This window comes from Sus scrofa, chromosome 4, assembly GCF_054392235.1.
Source record: "Sus scrofa isolate SSC_HxYL_T2T_F1_AM1 chromosome 4, Sscrofa_HxYL_maternal_Yorkshire_Landrace_v2.0, whole genome shotgun sequence".
Taxonomy (NCBI): Eukaryota; Metazoa; Chordata; class Mammalia; order Artiodactyla; family Suidae; genus Sus; species Sus scrofa.
Window position 1 is genome coordinate 94838020 of NC_139386.1, and position 16211 is coordinate 94854230.

Consider the following 16211-nt stretch of genomic DNA (forward strand, 5'->3'; position numbering starts at 1 on the left):
CGTGTCAACTCTGAGCCAACTTCTAACTAAAGTAGATAAAGTCCTTCAAAATGGATGTAGTTGGGCAAAACAGAATCCAGCATATCTCAGCACCTTGTAGGTCAGGACCATTGGCTAAATTCTAGTTGATGTGATTGGTAGAGCAATAAAGTTGAGTAAAGGAAAGGGAGATTTTTCAACATGCTGTTTTATTGCTCCTTTGTTCTCCTTCTCTCTCTCTCTCTCTTTTTTTTTTTTTTTTTTTTTTTTGTCTTTTTAGGGCCATACTTGCGGCATGTGGAAATTCCCAGGCCAGGGGTCAAATTGGAGCTGCAACTGCCAGTACACCACAGCCATAGCAATGCCAGATTTGCAACCTCAGCTTGTGGCAACACGGCAGTGCCGGATCCATAACCCGCTGAGGAAGGCTAGGGATCGAACCCAAATCCTCATGGATACTAATCAGGTTTTAACTCACTGAGCCACAACAGGAACTCCCCTTTGTTCTTTTCTTTTTTTTTTTTTTTTTTTGTCTTTGTGCCTTTTCTAGGGCTGCTCCCGTGGCATATGGAGGTTCCCAGGCTAGGGGTCTAATCGGAGCTGTAGCGTCTGAGACCTACACCACAGCTCACGGCAAGGCCGGATCCTTAACCCATTGAGCAAAGCCAGAGACCGAACCCGCAACCTCATGGTTCCTAGTTGGATTTGTTAACCACTGTGCCACGATGGAAACTCCCTTTGTTCTTTTCTTAACAGTGCTGTTGGTTCATCTTTTGTAGAGGAGAGTGGCTTAGACTTTTCATTGGGCTTAGTTGAAGTGCACAGGACTCCAAAGGGGTTCAAGGTATACAGTTGATTGGGAGTTTGGCCGTTAACTTTATCAGGGATTGGCAAACTACGGCCTGCGGGCCAAATCCACAGGCCTGCAAGCTGCTGTTTTTGTAAAATTCATTGGAACTCAGTCATGCCGCACTTATTAAATAGTATTTATGGATTCTTTTGTGCTGCAGCAGTGGAGATGAATAGTTGTGCCATGTCCATGTGGCCCGTGAAGCCTAAATTCCCCCGCCCCATCATATGGAGTTAGTAGGCCAGGGATCAGATTCAAGCCGCATTTGCAACCTGCACTGCAGCTGTGGCAACACTCTAGCAGTGCAGATCCCTAACCTGCTGTGCCAGACTGGGGATTGAACTTGCATCCCAGCGTTCCAGAGACACCACTGATCCCATTGCACCACAGTAGGAACTCCCTAAGATTTTATTATCTGGCCATTTAGGAAAAATTTGCCAACCCCTAGCTACATCTTGGTCACTGACTGTTAAAAAGAGTCCTGTTACTGAGCTTATGATACGCTCTGGCCCTTTTCTTAATGTAGTAAGGCTCCCAACGTCATCTTAGTTTATCATAATTTTAACAATAAATTGTAGGAGTTTGTTTTTTTCCACCCCACAGAAGTGATTGGTGTGATAGTTTATCCTTTCTCACCACTCCCAATCTCAAACCCAGTTGCTTTTAGATAATCATAGTTACTAATCTTTCTCAGCATAATATAGCAGTCTCAGCAAATATAGTTGCTGCCCTTTTCCCCTTTTTTCCAGTTCCTATTCCTGTTGTTTTCACACTGTGTTCTTAGTTGAGGTGCTTTTTTGAAAAGAGCTGTTTATGTTTCCCAACCTTCTGTCACTATTTGAATGAAAGTGTATGTATTGTTTATCTGGTTTTTTTGTATTGGGCTTTGCCTAAGAGTTCATTGAAAAGAGGTTCCATTGCTTCAAAGATTTTTAGAAATTACTTCTCTAATCCAAATGACTAAGCAAGAAGATACTCTCACTTTAAATCCTTAAACATCAGTGTGACATTGAAGTCGACTCTGGTAGCTTATACCAGAGTCACACATAACTGGTCTGCCTTTACTTCTGGCAAGATAAAATTCTTAGTCATCTGAGGAGAAAGGAGTCCATGAGCAGTGTTTAAAATTCATTTTTCCTATTTGCATATCTTGACCTTAGTGCTTTTTTTCAGGACCGTACCTACCCATGGTGTATGGAGGTTCCCAGGTTAGGGGTCAAATCGAAGCTGTAGCTGCCAGAGCCACAGCAGTTCGGAATCCCAGCCGGGCCTGCAGCTTACACCACAGTTGACAGCAACGCTGGATCCTACACCTACTGAGTGAGGCTAGGGGTGGAACCCAGGTCCTCCTGGATACGAGTCGGGTTCATTGCTGCTGAGCCACAGAGGGAACTCCCTCTTGACCTTAGTTTTGATGTTGTGGTCCTGTCAGCTCTAGAACACTGCCAAAATGCTCATTGGAATATGGTCTGGCTGTTAGGAGAATTTGGTATCTAATTGTCGGAAATTATTTTACTCAAAGTGACCTAGTTATTTTGTAACTACCAATATGTCAGACCTAGAATATGATAAACTTTTCAGGTCCCACTATAGTAGTAGCCCTGCTTTAATCAATTTTATGTATGCTTCCTGATAAAACTTTATCTCAGTGGAATTCCTGTATCTAAAAATAGTATTAGAATTATTAAATTAATGAAAGAATACGTTTATTAACAAAAAGTAAGCAGGAACCTACTCAGATGGTCACAGTTTCTGCTTGTCCTTCCACTTCCTCTGGATTCTTAGTGTATTTTAAAGCCTGGGAGAAAGAAACTTTAGGATTTGAGAGGTGGGAGGTAGTGATGCTTTCTCGAAGTGAAAAATAGTCCAACTCTTGCTGAGGATGGCTGTTCTTTTTTCTTATATTCAGTTTAAGTGTATGTTAAAACTAATGGTTGCTCATCTAGCAAAACAGCCGAAGGTAGTAGTATCAGGCATACTAATTTTTTTTTGCCACTCTTGCAGCATGCACAAGTTCCCAGGCCAGGGATCAAAAGTCACCATGGCAGCAATCCAGGCCACTGTAGTGACAATGCTAGATCCTTAACTTGCTGTGCCACAAGAGAACTCCAGACGTATTTCTCTAAAATCTGCCAGTGCTTCTTGAGAATGTGTTATAATCTGTGGTTGTCCTTCAATTTGTTACTTGTTTGTGGACTTGGTCTTAATCTTTTCAAGTTTCCCCCTCAGAAGGTCCTTTTTTTTTCTTTTTAGGGCAAAACCTCACGGCATATGGAGGTTCCCAGTTCTCAGGCTGGGGGTTGAATCGGAGCTGCAACTGCCAGCCTATGCCACAGCCACAGCAAACGTGGGATCTGAGCTGTGTCTTCGACCTACACCACAGCTCATGCAATGCCAGATCCTCAACCCACTGAGCAGCACCAGGGATCGAACCTGTATCCTCATGGCTCTTAGTTGGGTTTGTTAACCGCTGAGCCATGAAGGGAATTCCAGAAGCTATTCTTTATAAATATTTGTAATGGAAACATTTTGACCAAAATTGGTTTCTGGGTCTTTTGATGTGATGATTATTTTTGACTAAGGAGGGGAAATTCTTCTGATCATTATCTTATTTCCTTATTTCCCCCCCCATCTACTCATTCCTCACTAACATGCAGGAAGCCTGTCTAGCAGTCCAGAGGAGATGTCTGGTGCTGAGGAAGGGAGAGAGACATCCTCAGGCATTGAAGTGGAGGCCTCAGACCTGAGCTTGAGCTTGACTGGGGATGATGGTGGCCCCAATCGCACCAGCACAGAAAGTCGAGGCACGGATACAGAGAGCTCAGGTGAAGACAAGGACTCTGACAGCATGGAGGACACTGGCCATTACTCCATCAATGATGAAAACCAAGTCCATGACCCCTCAGAGGAAGAGGAGGAGGAAGAAGAGGAGGAAGAAGAGCATCCTCGTCGCCGTGTACAGCGCAAGCGGGCCAATCGTGATCAGGACTCATCCGACGATGAGCGAGCCCTGGAGGACTGGGTAGCCTCAGAGACATCAGCCCTGCCCCGACCTCGCTGGCAAGCCCTTCCTGCTCTTCGGGAGCGGGAGCTGGGTTCAAGTGCCCGTTTTGTGTATGAGGCTTGTGGGGCAAGAGTCTTTGTGCAGCGTTTCCGTCTGCAGCATGGGCTTGAGGGCCATACTGGTTGTGTTAATACCCTGCACTTTAACCAGCGCGGCACCTGGCTGGCCAGTGGCAGCGATGACCTGAAAGTGGTGGTTTGGGACTGGGTGCGGCGACAGCCAGTATTGGACTTTGAGAGTGGCCACAAAAGCAATGTCTTCCAGGTGAGGCAAGGGAGCACATTGGCAGTTGGGAAAATCAGGCATGTGTTAGACAAACCTGAGCTGCTAACTGGAGTAGGAGTGGTAGCAAGTTGTGGTAGGAATTAGATATCAGGGCTTGGTCCTACTTTGGCCCCATAATGAGTTAGAGGAACTAAATACACTGAAAGACCCATGGCAGCCTTTTATTTCCTTGAGCACATAGAGTATTGCAAGCCTCATTATAATAGGGTGCTTGGAAATCGTTAGGAAGTTACTAAATGCCCTGCTTAGGAGGGATATAGTGTAAGAGCAGAGGTTTTTGAGCCAGACTACTTGAGTTTAAATCTTGGCCCAACTCCTTACTAGAGGTGTGATCTTGGGTACATTTATTTAATCTCTGTCTTCAGTTTCTTTAACTATATAATATGGGGCTAATAACACAGAGGGTTGTGATGGAGTTCCTGCTCTGGCACAGAGGGTGAAGAGTCCTACTGCAGTAGTTTGGGTCCCTGCAGAGGCCCGGATTTGGACCCTGACATGATGCAGTGGGTTAAAGGATCCAGCATTGCTGCAGCTGTGACTTGGATTCAGTTTTTGGCCCAGGAGCTTCCCTATGCCTCTGGTGTGGCCATTTAAAAAAAAAAAAAAAAGAGGGTTATGAGGATTAAATAACAATAGAAGCTAAGCAGTTAGAACCATGTCTGGTACTTAACAAACATTTGATAAATATTAGTTGACATTGTTATTCTCTGGAGGTTTTACTTATCAGCCCCATCTATCATATAGTCTAGCTATTTATCCCTAAGCATGGTTTCTTTCCTTCTCCAGTATCCCCTCTAGTTTCCTTTTTCTTTGTAGAAAATTTGTTTACTTTCTGAATCAAGGAAGATTTTTCTCTTTTTTTCCTTTTCTTTCCTAGTAGGTATAGTCTTAGTTTACCTGAGCACTTACCCTGTACCAGTTCAACCTTTTGGAATCAACAGAAGTGCTTTCTTATATCAGAAGTTTTTTTCTCTTCCTCTCCTTTATCCCTTGGACGAAATTGGACTTGAGCCAATTATAAAAGAGTAGGAGGTCTTAAGTTTCCAGCTATCGTGCAGCAACAGGGGGAGATTTGGGGTGGTCATCACACTTTTCCCTCTCAAATGTGCTTTTATTTCTCTTGTACTTTCTTTTATTCTTAATATCCCAGGCCAAGTTCCTTCCTAACAGTGGTGATTCTACCCTGGCCATGTGTGCCCGTGATGGGCAGGTTCGGGTAGCAGAGTTGTCTGCTACACAGTGCTGCAAGAATACGAAGCGTGTGGCACAGCACAAGGGAGCATCCCACAAAGTAAGTAAGCCCTGTCTGCGAAGATTGTGCAGTTCCGCTTCTCTGTGAGTCTCCGCCAAGGCCCTCCAGTCAGTATCTGTACATTGTGTCCCTTTGTTGGGGTCACCTGCCTCACTTCTTTCAGTCCTAAGATTTGTAGGTAAGATGGGAGAAAAAGCAGCTACCCTAAACTTCTCAGAAGGCATGTATTTGAGAGATGTCTATATCTTGCACATGGAGCATTCACCTGATGATACCTGACTCCCAAGCTGAGCCATAGTTGATTTGGAGATCCTTGAGGTCTCCAATGCCTTCCAAGCCTTTAAAATTTACTCTGTATTTAGAACATTTTAACAGCTCCAAGGTGCTAGCTGTTGACTTCTCATATGTGAGAGCTTCAACTTTTCTGCTCACAACTCTCAGTGCATAAACAGCACTATTTCTGGAAGCCTATTTAGAGCAGGAATATAGGCCAAATAGTCATGGCAGCCAGTGAGGAGCCAGCAACTGCCTTATCTCCAAGTAGGCACTGTTTTCTTTCACGCCATGGAAGGAGGATGATCCCCTCTGTTTACAACCCTAAGCAACTATATAGGTGGACCTGGAGTATGCTTTTCTTGCCCACATGGCTCAGGAAATATGAAAATTACCTATTTGATTCTTGAGACTACCCCCAACACAGTAGATAACTAATTTTTCGAACTAAGATGCGAGGAATAAAAGTTGGGTGCCATTTCTCCCCCATCCCTAGTATATGGAATTGATTTTGAGAATGAGCCCTAATGTCATTGTTTTCTTTTGGTATCACTCTTTATATATCCCTTGGGGACTTAGTTAAAAGAGAAAATCATCTGTCCTTTTGCCTTGTATAAAATAAACAAGCTGTAAATAATTCACATACAGAGTAAGAATTAATTTATTAAATTATCTTCTTTCCTGGGATTTTACAACAAAAGAGGTAGGCATTTCTCTGGCTGAGACTTTTTTTTTTTGCTTTTTAGGGCCACATCTGTGGCATATGGAGGTTCCCAGCTGCCAGCAATGCTGGATCCAAGCCACATCTGTGGCCTACACCACAGTCACGGCAACACCGATCCTTAACCCACTGAGCAAGGCCAGGAATCGAACCCACCACCTCATGGTTCCTAGTCAGATTCATTGCTGTTGCACCATGATGGGAACTCCAACTGTTCCTTTTTTCTCTTTCAGTTGGCCCTGGAACCAGACTCTCCCTGTACGTTCCTGTCTGCAGGTGAAGATGCAGTTGTCTTTACCATTGACCTTAGACAAGACCGGCCAGCTTCGTAAGTATAACATTAGTATTTTCTACAGAATTGAATCTCTTGGCCTTGAAAATATTCCATGTGTCCTAGGTAATAACTCTCTAGTTCATCAGAATAGTTCTTTTGTGGAAGTTCGACTGTGGCTCAGCAGAAACAAATCCAACTAAAAACCATGAGGATGCTGGTTCGATCCCTGGCCTCGCTCAGTGGGTTAAGGATCTGGTGTTGCCAGGAGCTGTGGTGTAGTTCCCAGACGTGTCTTGGGTCCCGCGTTGCTGTGGCTGTGGCTGTGGCTTAGGCCGGCAGCTGCAGTTCCCCTACCCTGGGAACTTCCACGTGCTGTGGGTATGGCCCTTAAAAAAAAGAATACCTCTTTTGTGATTATGATAAGCAGATTAAGGTTTAGGGGAATTCCTTCTTTGTTGTTGTCTGTTCTCAATAGTAAAATACTATTCAGCGTATCTTCACTTCTAATGAAGGAAGGGTTCAGTTATCTTCTTATGTGTGGGCTCTAATAACTGGATGTTCTTCCACTCTCCATTCACTTAGGTGACACTCAGCTTCCCCACAAGAAGCACATTACTGGCAGCTTAGAGATAGGCTCCTGTGTGGTTTTCAGTTCAATTATGTATAAAAACATAAAAATGAAATGATAAATCTTGAGCAAAAATATCAGTAGCTATAATAGAACTTTATCATATCACAGCTCATTTTTACATGAATCTGAGACTTATAGGAAAATTATATCTCTTTCACCTGTGTGATCCAGAAACAGCAAATCATCCTGTTTGGATCTAGCTCAGATCTTAACTTGGCACCACTAGTTGTGACTTACAACCTTTCCGAACCTCAGTTTCTTCAGCCTCACTGTGGGCATAATCAGTCAGTCTCATTCTCTCTCTTGAGAATTACTGATTACTGATACTTGAGCGTAGTGTCTGGCACTGTGGTTGGAACTGATTAAATTGCACTTACTAATTTTTTTGTTTCCTTTTTTCACTTTTATTGCTCTTACAGTGAACAAATACGTCTTGTTTTAAAAATTCAAATAATAAAGTATATGGACAAAATGTAAATGCTTCCTCATGTATACCTCCTCTGCCCCCCATTCTGGCTATTGATAACCATTGTTAAAAATTTTGAGTGCCTTTTCAGTAATTTTTCTAGACATTTATGTATCTTACTATGTATATATACACATATACACACACCCATGGGATAGTTGTATGTATATATAAACATATGCATATGTATGTTCCCATAATTTGCTTTTTTCACATTTTTATGTGTTTTGGAGATCTTTTTATGTTAAAACAAAAAGGCCCACCTACCTCATTTTTAACCATGACATATATTGGTGTACCACAGTTTAACCACTGTCTAGTTGATGGATTATCTAGATTATTTATTGTATCATTACTCTTTAAAATTATCTTAAATCTTATATATCAATACCAATATTGAGTAAGGGGTATCACTGATTTACATAGCAGATAAGTAAAATATAAATTAAGGAATATAATCTTAAGGCTGATTATTACTAGACTTTTAGAAAGATCAGTACAGAAAAAAATGTCTAGAAAATGGAGGAATTTAAAATACTGATTAAAGGATAGAAATATTTTGGGCTTGCAGAAACAAGTATAGGGGATAACCAGTAGAGAGGATATACTGGTTATTTATATAAAATTTCAAGAGGTTGAAGGTTGAGAGATAACGAGTGGATTTCTGTGAGAAAGGGAACAGGCCTGGGTACAAGGGATCTGCCTTCTAGTACTGGCCTACAGTTAGGTAGCTTTGAGAAAATCATTTAATCTCTTAAACTCAATGATTTTTGATATTTTCAGTTCTTTGGTTCTGTGATGATAATGGAACATTAGCAGGTTTTCCAGAGGTAGCAGAGGGCAATGATGGAAAAAGTGATGTGAGCTAGTTTGGTCTACTGTGGTAGAGAGTTGTGAAGTAGAATGAGATCTCATTGTGTGGATCAGTTTCAGAGGAAGAGTACTGTTAAGCAAGAAGAAATTGGGAATCTGGTTCAAGTAATGGGCAGAGCAAACGACTTGGGCACATTATTGAATGTGTAATGAAATGATGTAGGCAGAATATCTGGCTAAGAGTTGACCAGTGGATCTACATGCAAACAGTAGTAGACAGGATAGAAACTAAAAGGGTGAACATAGGAGAAACATAGATTAGGAGGCCCAAATTGTGGGTTTGGGAAATAAGAGACAGTGGGCCTTCAGAAAATTTTTGCTTTAGCGGTTGAATTGGTAGAAGACTGAAATGAGGTTGGAGAATTGAATGTGTGAAGGTCATGGAATTCTAGAACATGTATCCTTTTGTGTTAAGCTGGTGCCTGAACATCTGCTTATATCAGAGGCATTTTTGTGTGAAGTTGGCATAGGGGAATTTTTCGCTCTTGTATATCTCTGAAAGCTGAATCTCTGGAAGGTGATGATACTGGCTAACATCATAGGAAGAGGTGGATTTGACGCAGTGGGTGGGATATTCCCTTAACCAGTGGAAGCTGGTTTGAGATATTCAAAGGAATCCTTTGGTTTGATCTGTAATTGTTTTTCCCTTTTTCCTGGAACATACCTACTCATTAAAAAACAGTAAATTTTAAGGCAAAATTTGGTAATTTTTTTTTTTTTTTTTTGCCTTTTTGCCTTTTTGCTATTTCTTTGGGCCGCTCCCTCGGCATATGGAGGTTCCCAGGCTAGGGGTCGAATCGGAGCTGTAGCCACTGGCCTACGCCAGAGCCACAGCAACGCGGGATCCAAGCCGCGTCTGCAACCTACACCACAGCTCACGGCAACTCTGGATCGTTAACCCACTGAGCAAGGGCAGGGACCGAACCCGCAACCTCATGGTTCCTAGTCGGATTCGTTAACCACTGTGCTACAACGGGAACTCCAAAATTTGGTAATTTTTAAAATGATTTTTATTTTTTTCCATCATAGCTGGTTTACAGTGTTCTGTCAGCAAGGGGACCCAGTCGCACATACATTCCTTTTTCTCACATTATCATGCTCCACCATAAATGACTATAGTTCTCAGTGCTATACACCAGGATCTCATTGCATATCCATTCCAAAGGCAAAAATTTGGTAAATTTGTTTTATATGGTTTTGTCTGCTACCTTTCTCTGGTGTGAATTTTTTTTTCCTACTGCTATCATTAATCATTTTAATAGCACCTCTGCATTTTCCCCAGAGAGCTCAAGGTACTCTGTGCATTTTTCCCTTAGGAGAGAGAAATGTTTGTTTTAGGTAAATAAATGGAGGCATAGGAAGATTGAGCTCTTTTTCAGGATGAGATGACAGTGGAGCCAGTACGTCATAATCTCTCCCCTCAGTTTCATTTTGCTTTTGCATGGTAACCTTTATGTTCGTCTGACCATCCCCTCTAAAAATCCATGTTAGAGCTACCTCTTCTCCATTGCAAGTTTTGTTCCTGAAACTCTTGATTTGTTTCCTGTATTTTTGGTTGTTTTGTTTTGTTTTGTTTTTTCCTTTTTGCCTTTTTCTGGGGCTGCTCCCTTGGCATATCGAGGTTTCCAGGCTAGGGGTTGAATCGGAGCTGCAGCCACCAGCCTACGCCAGAGCCACAGCAACTCGGGATCCAAGCCGCGTCTGCAACCTACACCACAGCTCACGGCAACGCCAGATCATTAACCCACTGAGCAAGGGCAGGGATCGAACCCGCAACCTCATGGTTCCTAGTCGGATTCATTAACCACTGTGCCATGACGGGAACTCCTATTTTTGTAGTTTTGAGGGTTGGGTATGTGATACATATGTGCTTCCCCTAATAACATTTATTTCTAATGGCCTCTATACGCTGTTCTTTTAATGGAAGGCTGCAGAGTTTTTAAAATTAAATAAAAGTTCTCCTGTTTGTCTAGAGTGGTCTAAGATAGAGTGCCTTTCACCATGCAGAGAGGATACTAACCTCATTTACAAACAACCTCGTCATAGTTAATTTCTTTCATTTTCTATAAGCATCAGAAATGAGTAAAACTTAGAAATAAAAATGAAAGCTGAAGTCCAGCTCCTTCCTTTCCTGTGTTCCTTTTCCTATAAATGTACTAATCTTTATGATGTTATATTTGGTTGGATACTTAGATCTGGGAAGAGTATTCGTAGTACTACACTTAAAGTGGGACAAATTACAGCTCTTTGGCCAGAATCTTCTGGCTAAAGCTCTGAAATTTTATAAGGTTTCCTCAGAGTCCCATGCCCTCTTACAGTCATCTTTTTTTGTGTTACAACCAGAAGAGTAATTTTTTTTTTTTTTCTCTTTAGGGCCACACCCAAGGCATATGGCGGTTTCCAGGCCTAGGGGTCTAATCGGAACTACAGCTGCCGGCCACAGCAGCGCAGGATCTGAGCCAAGTCTACGACCTCTATCCCAGCTCACGGCAATGCTGGATCCTAACCCACTGAGCGAGGGGAAGGATCAAACCTGAAACCTCATGGCTCCTGGTTGGATTTGTTTCCACTTCGCCACAACGGGAACTTCCCCCAGAAGAGTAATTTAGAAATGATTTTCTAGCCTTAAAAGCCACTGTCTTCATAAGAATCTCCTAATTTGCTTCAGATAAGGAAGAACTAATATGTTTTCCTTTGGATTAATTGTTGCTTGTTAATATTCTTTTCTTTCTTTTTTAAATGGCCGCATCTGTGGCAGACTTATGGAAGTTCACAGGCTAGGGGTCGAATCGGAGCTGCCGCTGCCAGCCATAGCTCATGGTAACACCAGATCCTTAACCCACTGAGTAAGGCCAGGAATCAGACCTGAGTCCTCATGGATACACTAGTCCTCATGGATGCTAGTCGTGTTTGTTGCCAATGAGTCACAACTGTAACTCCTGCTTGTCAATTTTCATTGTGGTTTTTTTTTTTTTTTTTTGCTGTACTTGGAAAGTTCGCATTGGAAAATTCCTGGTCCAGGGATTGAACCTGAACCATAGCAGTGACAAAGCTGAGTTCTCATCCGCTAAGCCACCCTCATTGTGGTTTTTTGTTTTTTTGTTGTTTTTTTTTTGTCTTTTTGCCTTTTCTAGGGCTGCACCCGCAGCATACGGAAGTTCCTAGGCTAGGGGTCTAATTGGAGCTGTAGCTGCTGCCCTACACCAGAGCCACAGCAGCGTGGGATCCAAGCTGCATCTAAGACCTACACCACAGCTCATGGCAATGCCGGATCCATAACCCACTGAATGAGGCCAGGGATCAAACCCTCAACCTCATGGTTCCTAGTTGGATTCGTTAACCACTGAGCCACAATGGGAACTCCTACATTTTTAAGGCTGGGTTTTAAGTGAACACTTTTCTGGAATCTGGGAGATAGATTCTAACCTTCAGGTTTCTCTGTCCACTCTTTCTGTCATTCATCCTTCCCTCCCTCTGCTCCCAGATGATTGGGAAAGATGAATTTATAAGTAAAGGAGGGGATGATGTGGGTAATATTGTCTGTTCTTGAAGAATACCAGAAAATGACTATACTACATGTTTTTTCTATCTCCAAAGGAGTAGCATTTATTAAATAGACATGGAGGTGGGTTTTGGTTTTTTTGTGTTCCAATGTACAAACAAACAAAACCACTTTTTTCTTTCTTTTCAAGTGAGAATCTGTTTGATTTCTTATTCACTGTCTATATTACTCTTTCTGTTCTCATTTGCCATGACCATCTGGGTCTTTTGGAGACTATAACTTTTATACTTTTCTACTCTTGAAGGAAATTGGTGGTGACAAAAGAAAAGGAGAAGAAAGTGGGGCTGTATACAATCTATGTGAATCCCGCCAATACACATCAGTTTGCAGTGGGTGGACGAGATCAGTTTGTAAGGTGAGTTTTTGCCTCTTTTGTGTCTTTGAGAGTTTGAGACTGTGATGCATTGTGTACTACCAGCTGTCCCTTATGGAAAGGTAGCAATTGCTTAGGAATCCATTAACCACAATCTTTAATTTTTTGCCATCTTCCAAAGAATTTAAACATTGTCTTACGTATTCTTTTCTCTAATGTAATGAATGATCTCTGAGGGATGGCTTAACATGTTGTAGAGATTATTAAGTGTTGAGAAGTTTGACAAAATGACCAAGGTCCCCACTTAGCAGCTAAGACATAAACCCAGGTTTACTAGCAAGCACTCTACTAGTAAATATTTTCCACCATTTTTCATAAATAAATTAACATATGTACTAGAAATTTTGAGTGCTGGTCTCACATACAGAAATGGTTTGACTCAGGAGTACTCAGTGTGAACTTGGGTCTTGGCTTCCACTGTCACAAACCACTTTACTTTATCTTAGTGATACCTTTGTAACACTGTCTGTTGAGTCATAGCCTAAGGAAAACAGAGCTAGTGGATTCAGTCCCCATGTGTACCAGTTAGTTTCCTTCTGGCTTTTTGTCAAATTGTATCCCATCCATTTGGCCTATTTTGACTGTATTTCTTTGGTTGCCAAGAGATCATCAGTTTGAAAGGGAGAAAGGAGAGGATCACTAGAAAAATGAATGACTTGTTTTCCTTGATGGTGGGTGAAAAGCATTATCTTCTTCTTAAAATGAGAGCATGTTTTTACAACTATATTCTGTAATTTTATTAATAAAAATCACAGGGATAGACCAAGTTTTTAGAAATGCTTGAGAGAGGACCTTAATTTGTTGAAGAATCCTGCCACAAGAGAATTGGGCAACTTTGTTACTCTCTTCTTTCCCCTTTTCCCTTGCCCTGTAAATTCTTTTCATCTGTTGACTAACAGCAGATGTGTAGCAGTAGATTTTCTTTTGTGTTTTTATTTTTAAGATAAGAAGCTGTTGATCAAAAAGAGTTGTAGTTGTCAGAACTTTCAGGTGCTGCCTCCTTTAAATTGAGCATTTACTGAAATTTCTAATTTGGATTTCCTGCTTAGAGCTCTGGATTCATTGAAGAGTCTTTTTGTCTCTAGATAATTCAGCCGCTAGGACCTTGATTTTGGAGGACAGTGGAGTTGTGTTGAGAACTTCAGTTGGTAACACCTTTTTCCAAAGCTAGTTTAGGATTAACAGGGTTAGAGTTGGGTAGAGATTAATTAGTTTTAGCATTTCAGTACAAGGAGAAGTACTCAGATCTGTCTCTTATCAGCCTCAATGTCTTCATCCAAATTCTCAGCATATAATAGCCTATTTGCTCGACAGAAACATGTGTAGATTTTGAGACACACTGATCCCGTATGAGCAGATGCCCCTCTAGTACCCCACCTCTTCTCTGATCATCCTCAGTTTCTCTGGCACCTCTTCAGTTCAGCCATTTGAATATTTTGGATGTCCCTCTTTCTGATGCTTTATTTGACAGAACTCTAGGCTCACCTTTTCAGTACAAATTTGAAAATTTTTTTTGCTGAATATTTTATAACACCATTAGCTTTTACTCCTAACCTGAAGGAATTCCTTTAAGGGAATACGGAGAAACAGTATACTCATCCTCAAAACTTTTTCATCATAAATACTGAATTTTAGTTTAGGATTGAGAAGAAGCATTTAAGGGAAGCTTTAAAGAGTCATGCGTATTGAAATATGACCCCAAAAGGGGGGCAGGGAGAAAAAAAAAGGTAGGCAAGTAGAGGGTGGTATAGATATGAGTTTCTGCTACCCAATCCTATTTGGGTTGGTTTAAGAATTTTCAGAAGTGGGAGGTTCTTGTTGCGGCTCAGTGGGTTAAGAACACAACATAACTGTCCATGAGGATTTGGGTTTGATCAGTGGGTTAAGAATCCAGTGTTACAGTGAGCTATGCCATAGGTTGCAGATGCGGCCCAGATCTGGCATTATTGTGGCTGTGGTGTAAGGCTGCAGCTGCAGCTCCGATTTGACCCCTAGTCTGGGAACTTCTTTATGCTGCAGGTATGGCCTTAAAAAGAAAAAAAAAAGCTCACAGGAGTGAAGAAAAGGAGAATGTATCAGATGGATGAATCCAATGATTTGGCAGTGTGGTTGGTTGACATGTAAATTTATTGCTGAAGGATTTAGTATAGGTATTAGTTTATAAAACACAATCAAATAAAGAGGCCCTTTGCTCCCCTGTCTTTATCAGCAAGTGATAAAGAGAGAACTGAGAGAAGACTAGACTAAAGTTAGGTCGGGGGAATCGGAGGTGAGGAGGGAAGAGAGAGAGACTTATGGTAACAAGTTAGTGGGCACCTGGAGTCCTGTGGAAAGAGTTGCAGTAAGAATGTTGAGACAGTGCAGAGACCATTCCTTATTTGATTTAAAATGTCAAGGGCATAGGAAGATTCAGTATTGTGGAGATGTCAGTTCTTCCCACCTTGATTTATTGATTCAGTGAAATATAATCAAAACTCCCAGTAAGTTATTTTATGGGTATTGGCAAACTAATTCTAAAGTTTGTGTGGAGAGACCAAAGTACCAAATAGCCAGCACAATATCGAATGAGAAGAACAAAGTTGAAAGACTGACACTATTCAACTTCAAGACTTACTGTAAAGCTGCAGTAATTCAGACAGCATTGTACTGGTGAAATAGACAAATAGATCAATAGAACAGAATAGAGAACCCATAAATAGACCACTATTAATGTAGTCAAATTATCTTTGGCAAGGAAGCAAAAGCAATAGATGGAGAGAAGATAGTCTCTTCAATATATGGTGCTGAAACAACTGGACATCACATGTAAAAAAATGGATCTAGACATAGACCTTAACCCCCTTCACAAAAATTAACTCAAAATGGATCATAGAGTTGCTGTTGTGGCTCAGTGGTAACGAACCCAACTAGTATCCATGAGGATGTGGGTTCGATCCCTGGCCCCACTTAGTGGGTTAAGGATCCAATGTTGCCGTGAGCTGTGGTGTAGGTTGCAGACACGGCGCGGATCTGGCATTGCTGTGGCTCTGGAGTAGGCCAGCAGCAACAGCTCTAATTAGACCCCTAGCCTGGGAACCTCCATATGCCGTGAGTGTGGCCCTAAAAAAGGATAAAAGACCAAAAAAAAAAAAAAAGGCCAAAAACCTTAACACATATCTCACTGAAGAAGATAAGATGTGAAAAGATGGTCCACACCATATGTCATTAGGAAAATGCATATTAAAACAACAGTGGGGATACCACTATACACCTATTAGAATGAAATCTGGAACACTGACAATACCAAATGCTTGTTGAGTACTTTGGAGCAACAGGAATTCTCATATTTGCTGGTCAAAAAAAATGATAGAGTCGGAGTTCCCATCATGGCTCAGTGGTTAACAAATCCGACTAGGAACTGTGAGGTTGCGGGTTCGATCCCTGGCCTTGCTCAGTGGGTTAAGGATCCGGCATTGTTGTGAGCTGTGGTGTAGGTTGCAGACACGGCTCGGATCCTGAGTTGCTGTGGCTCTGGCGTAGGCTGGCAGCTACAGCTCCGATTCAACTCCTAGCCTGGGAAACTCCATATGCCATAGGAGTGGCCGTAGAAAAGGCAAAAAGACCAAAAA

At 41.7% G+C, this 16211-nt stretch overlaps 1 protein-coding gene across 33 annotated transcripts in view; it reads left to right on the plus strand.

Moving 5' to 3' along the window:
* Positions 1 to 16211, plus strand: part of DCAF8 (DDB1 and CUL4 associated factor 8) — a 48307-nt gene that overhangs the window by 17313 nt on the left and 14783 nt on the right. For all 33 annotated transcript variants that reach the window (NM_001244434.1, XM_085020384.1, XM_085020385.1 and 30 more), the window contains 4 exons: positions 3487 to 4157; positions 5329 to 5469; positions 6658 to 6752; positions 12475 to 12585. In NM_001244434.1, the coding sequence (NP_001231363.1) occupies positions 3487 to 4157; positions 5329 to 5469; positions 6658 to 6752; positions 12475 to 12585 (1018 nt within the window). The remainder of the gene's footprint in view (positions 1 to 3486; positions 4158 to 5328; positions 5470 to 6657; positions 6753 to 12474; positions 12586 to 16211) is intronic.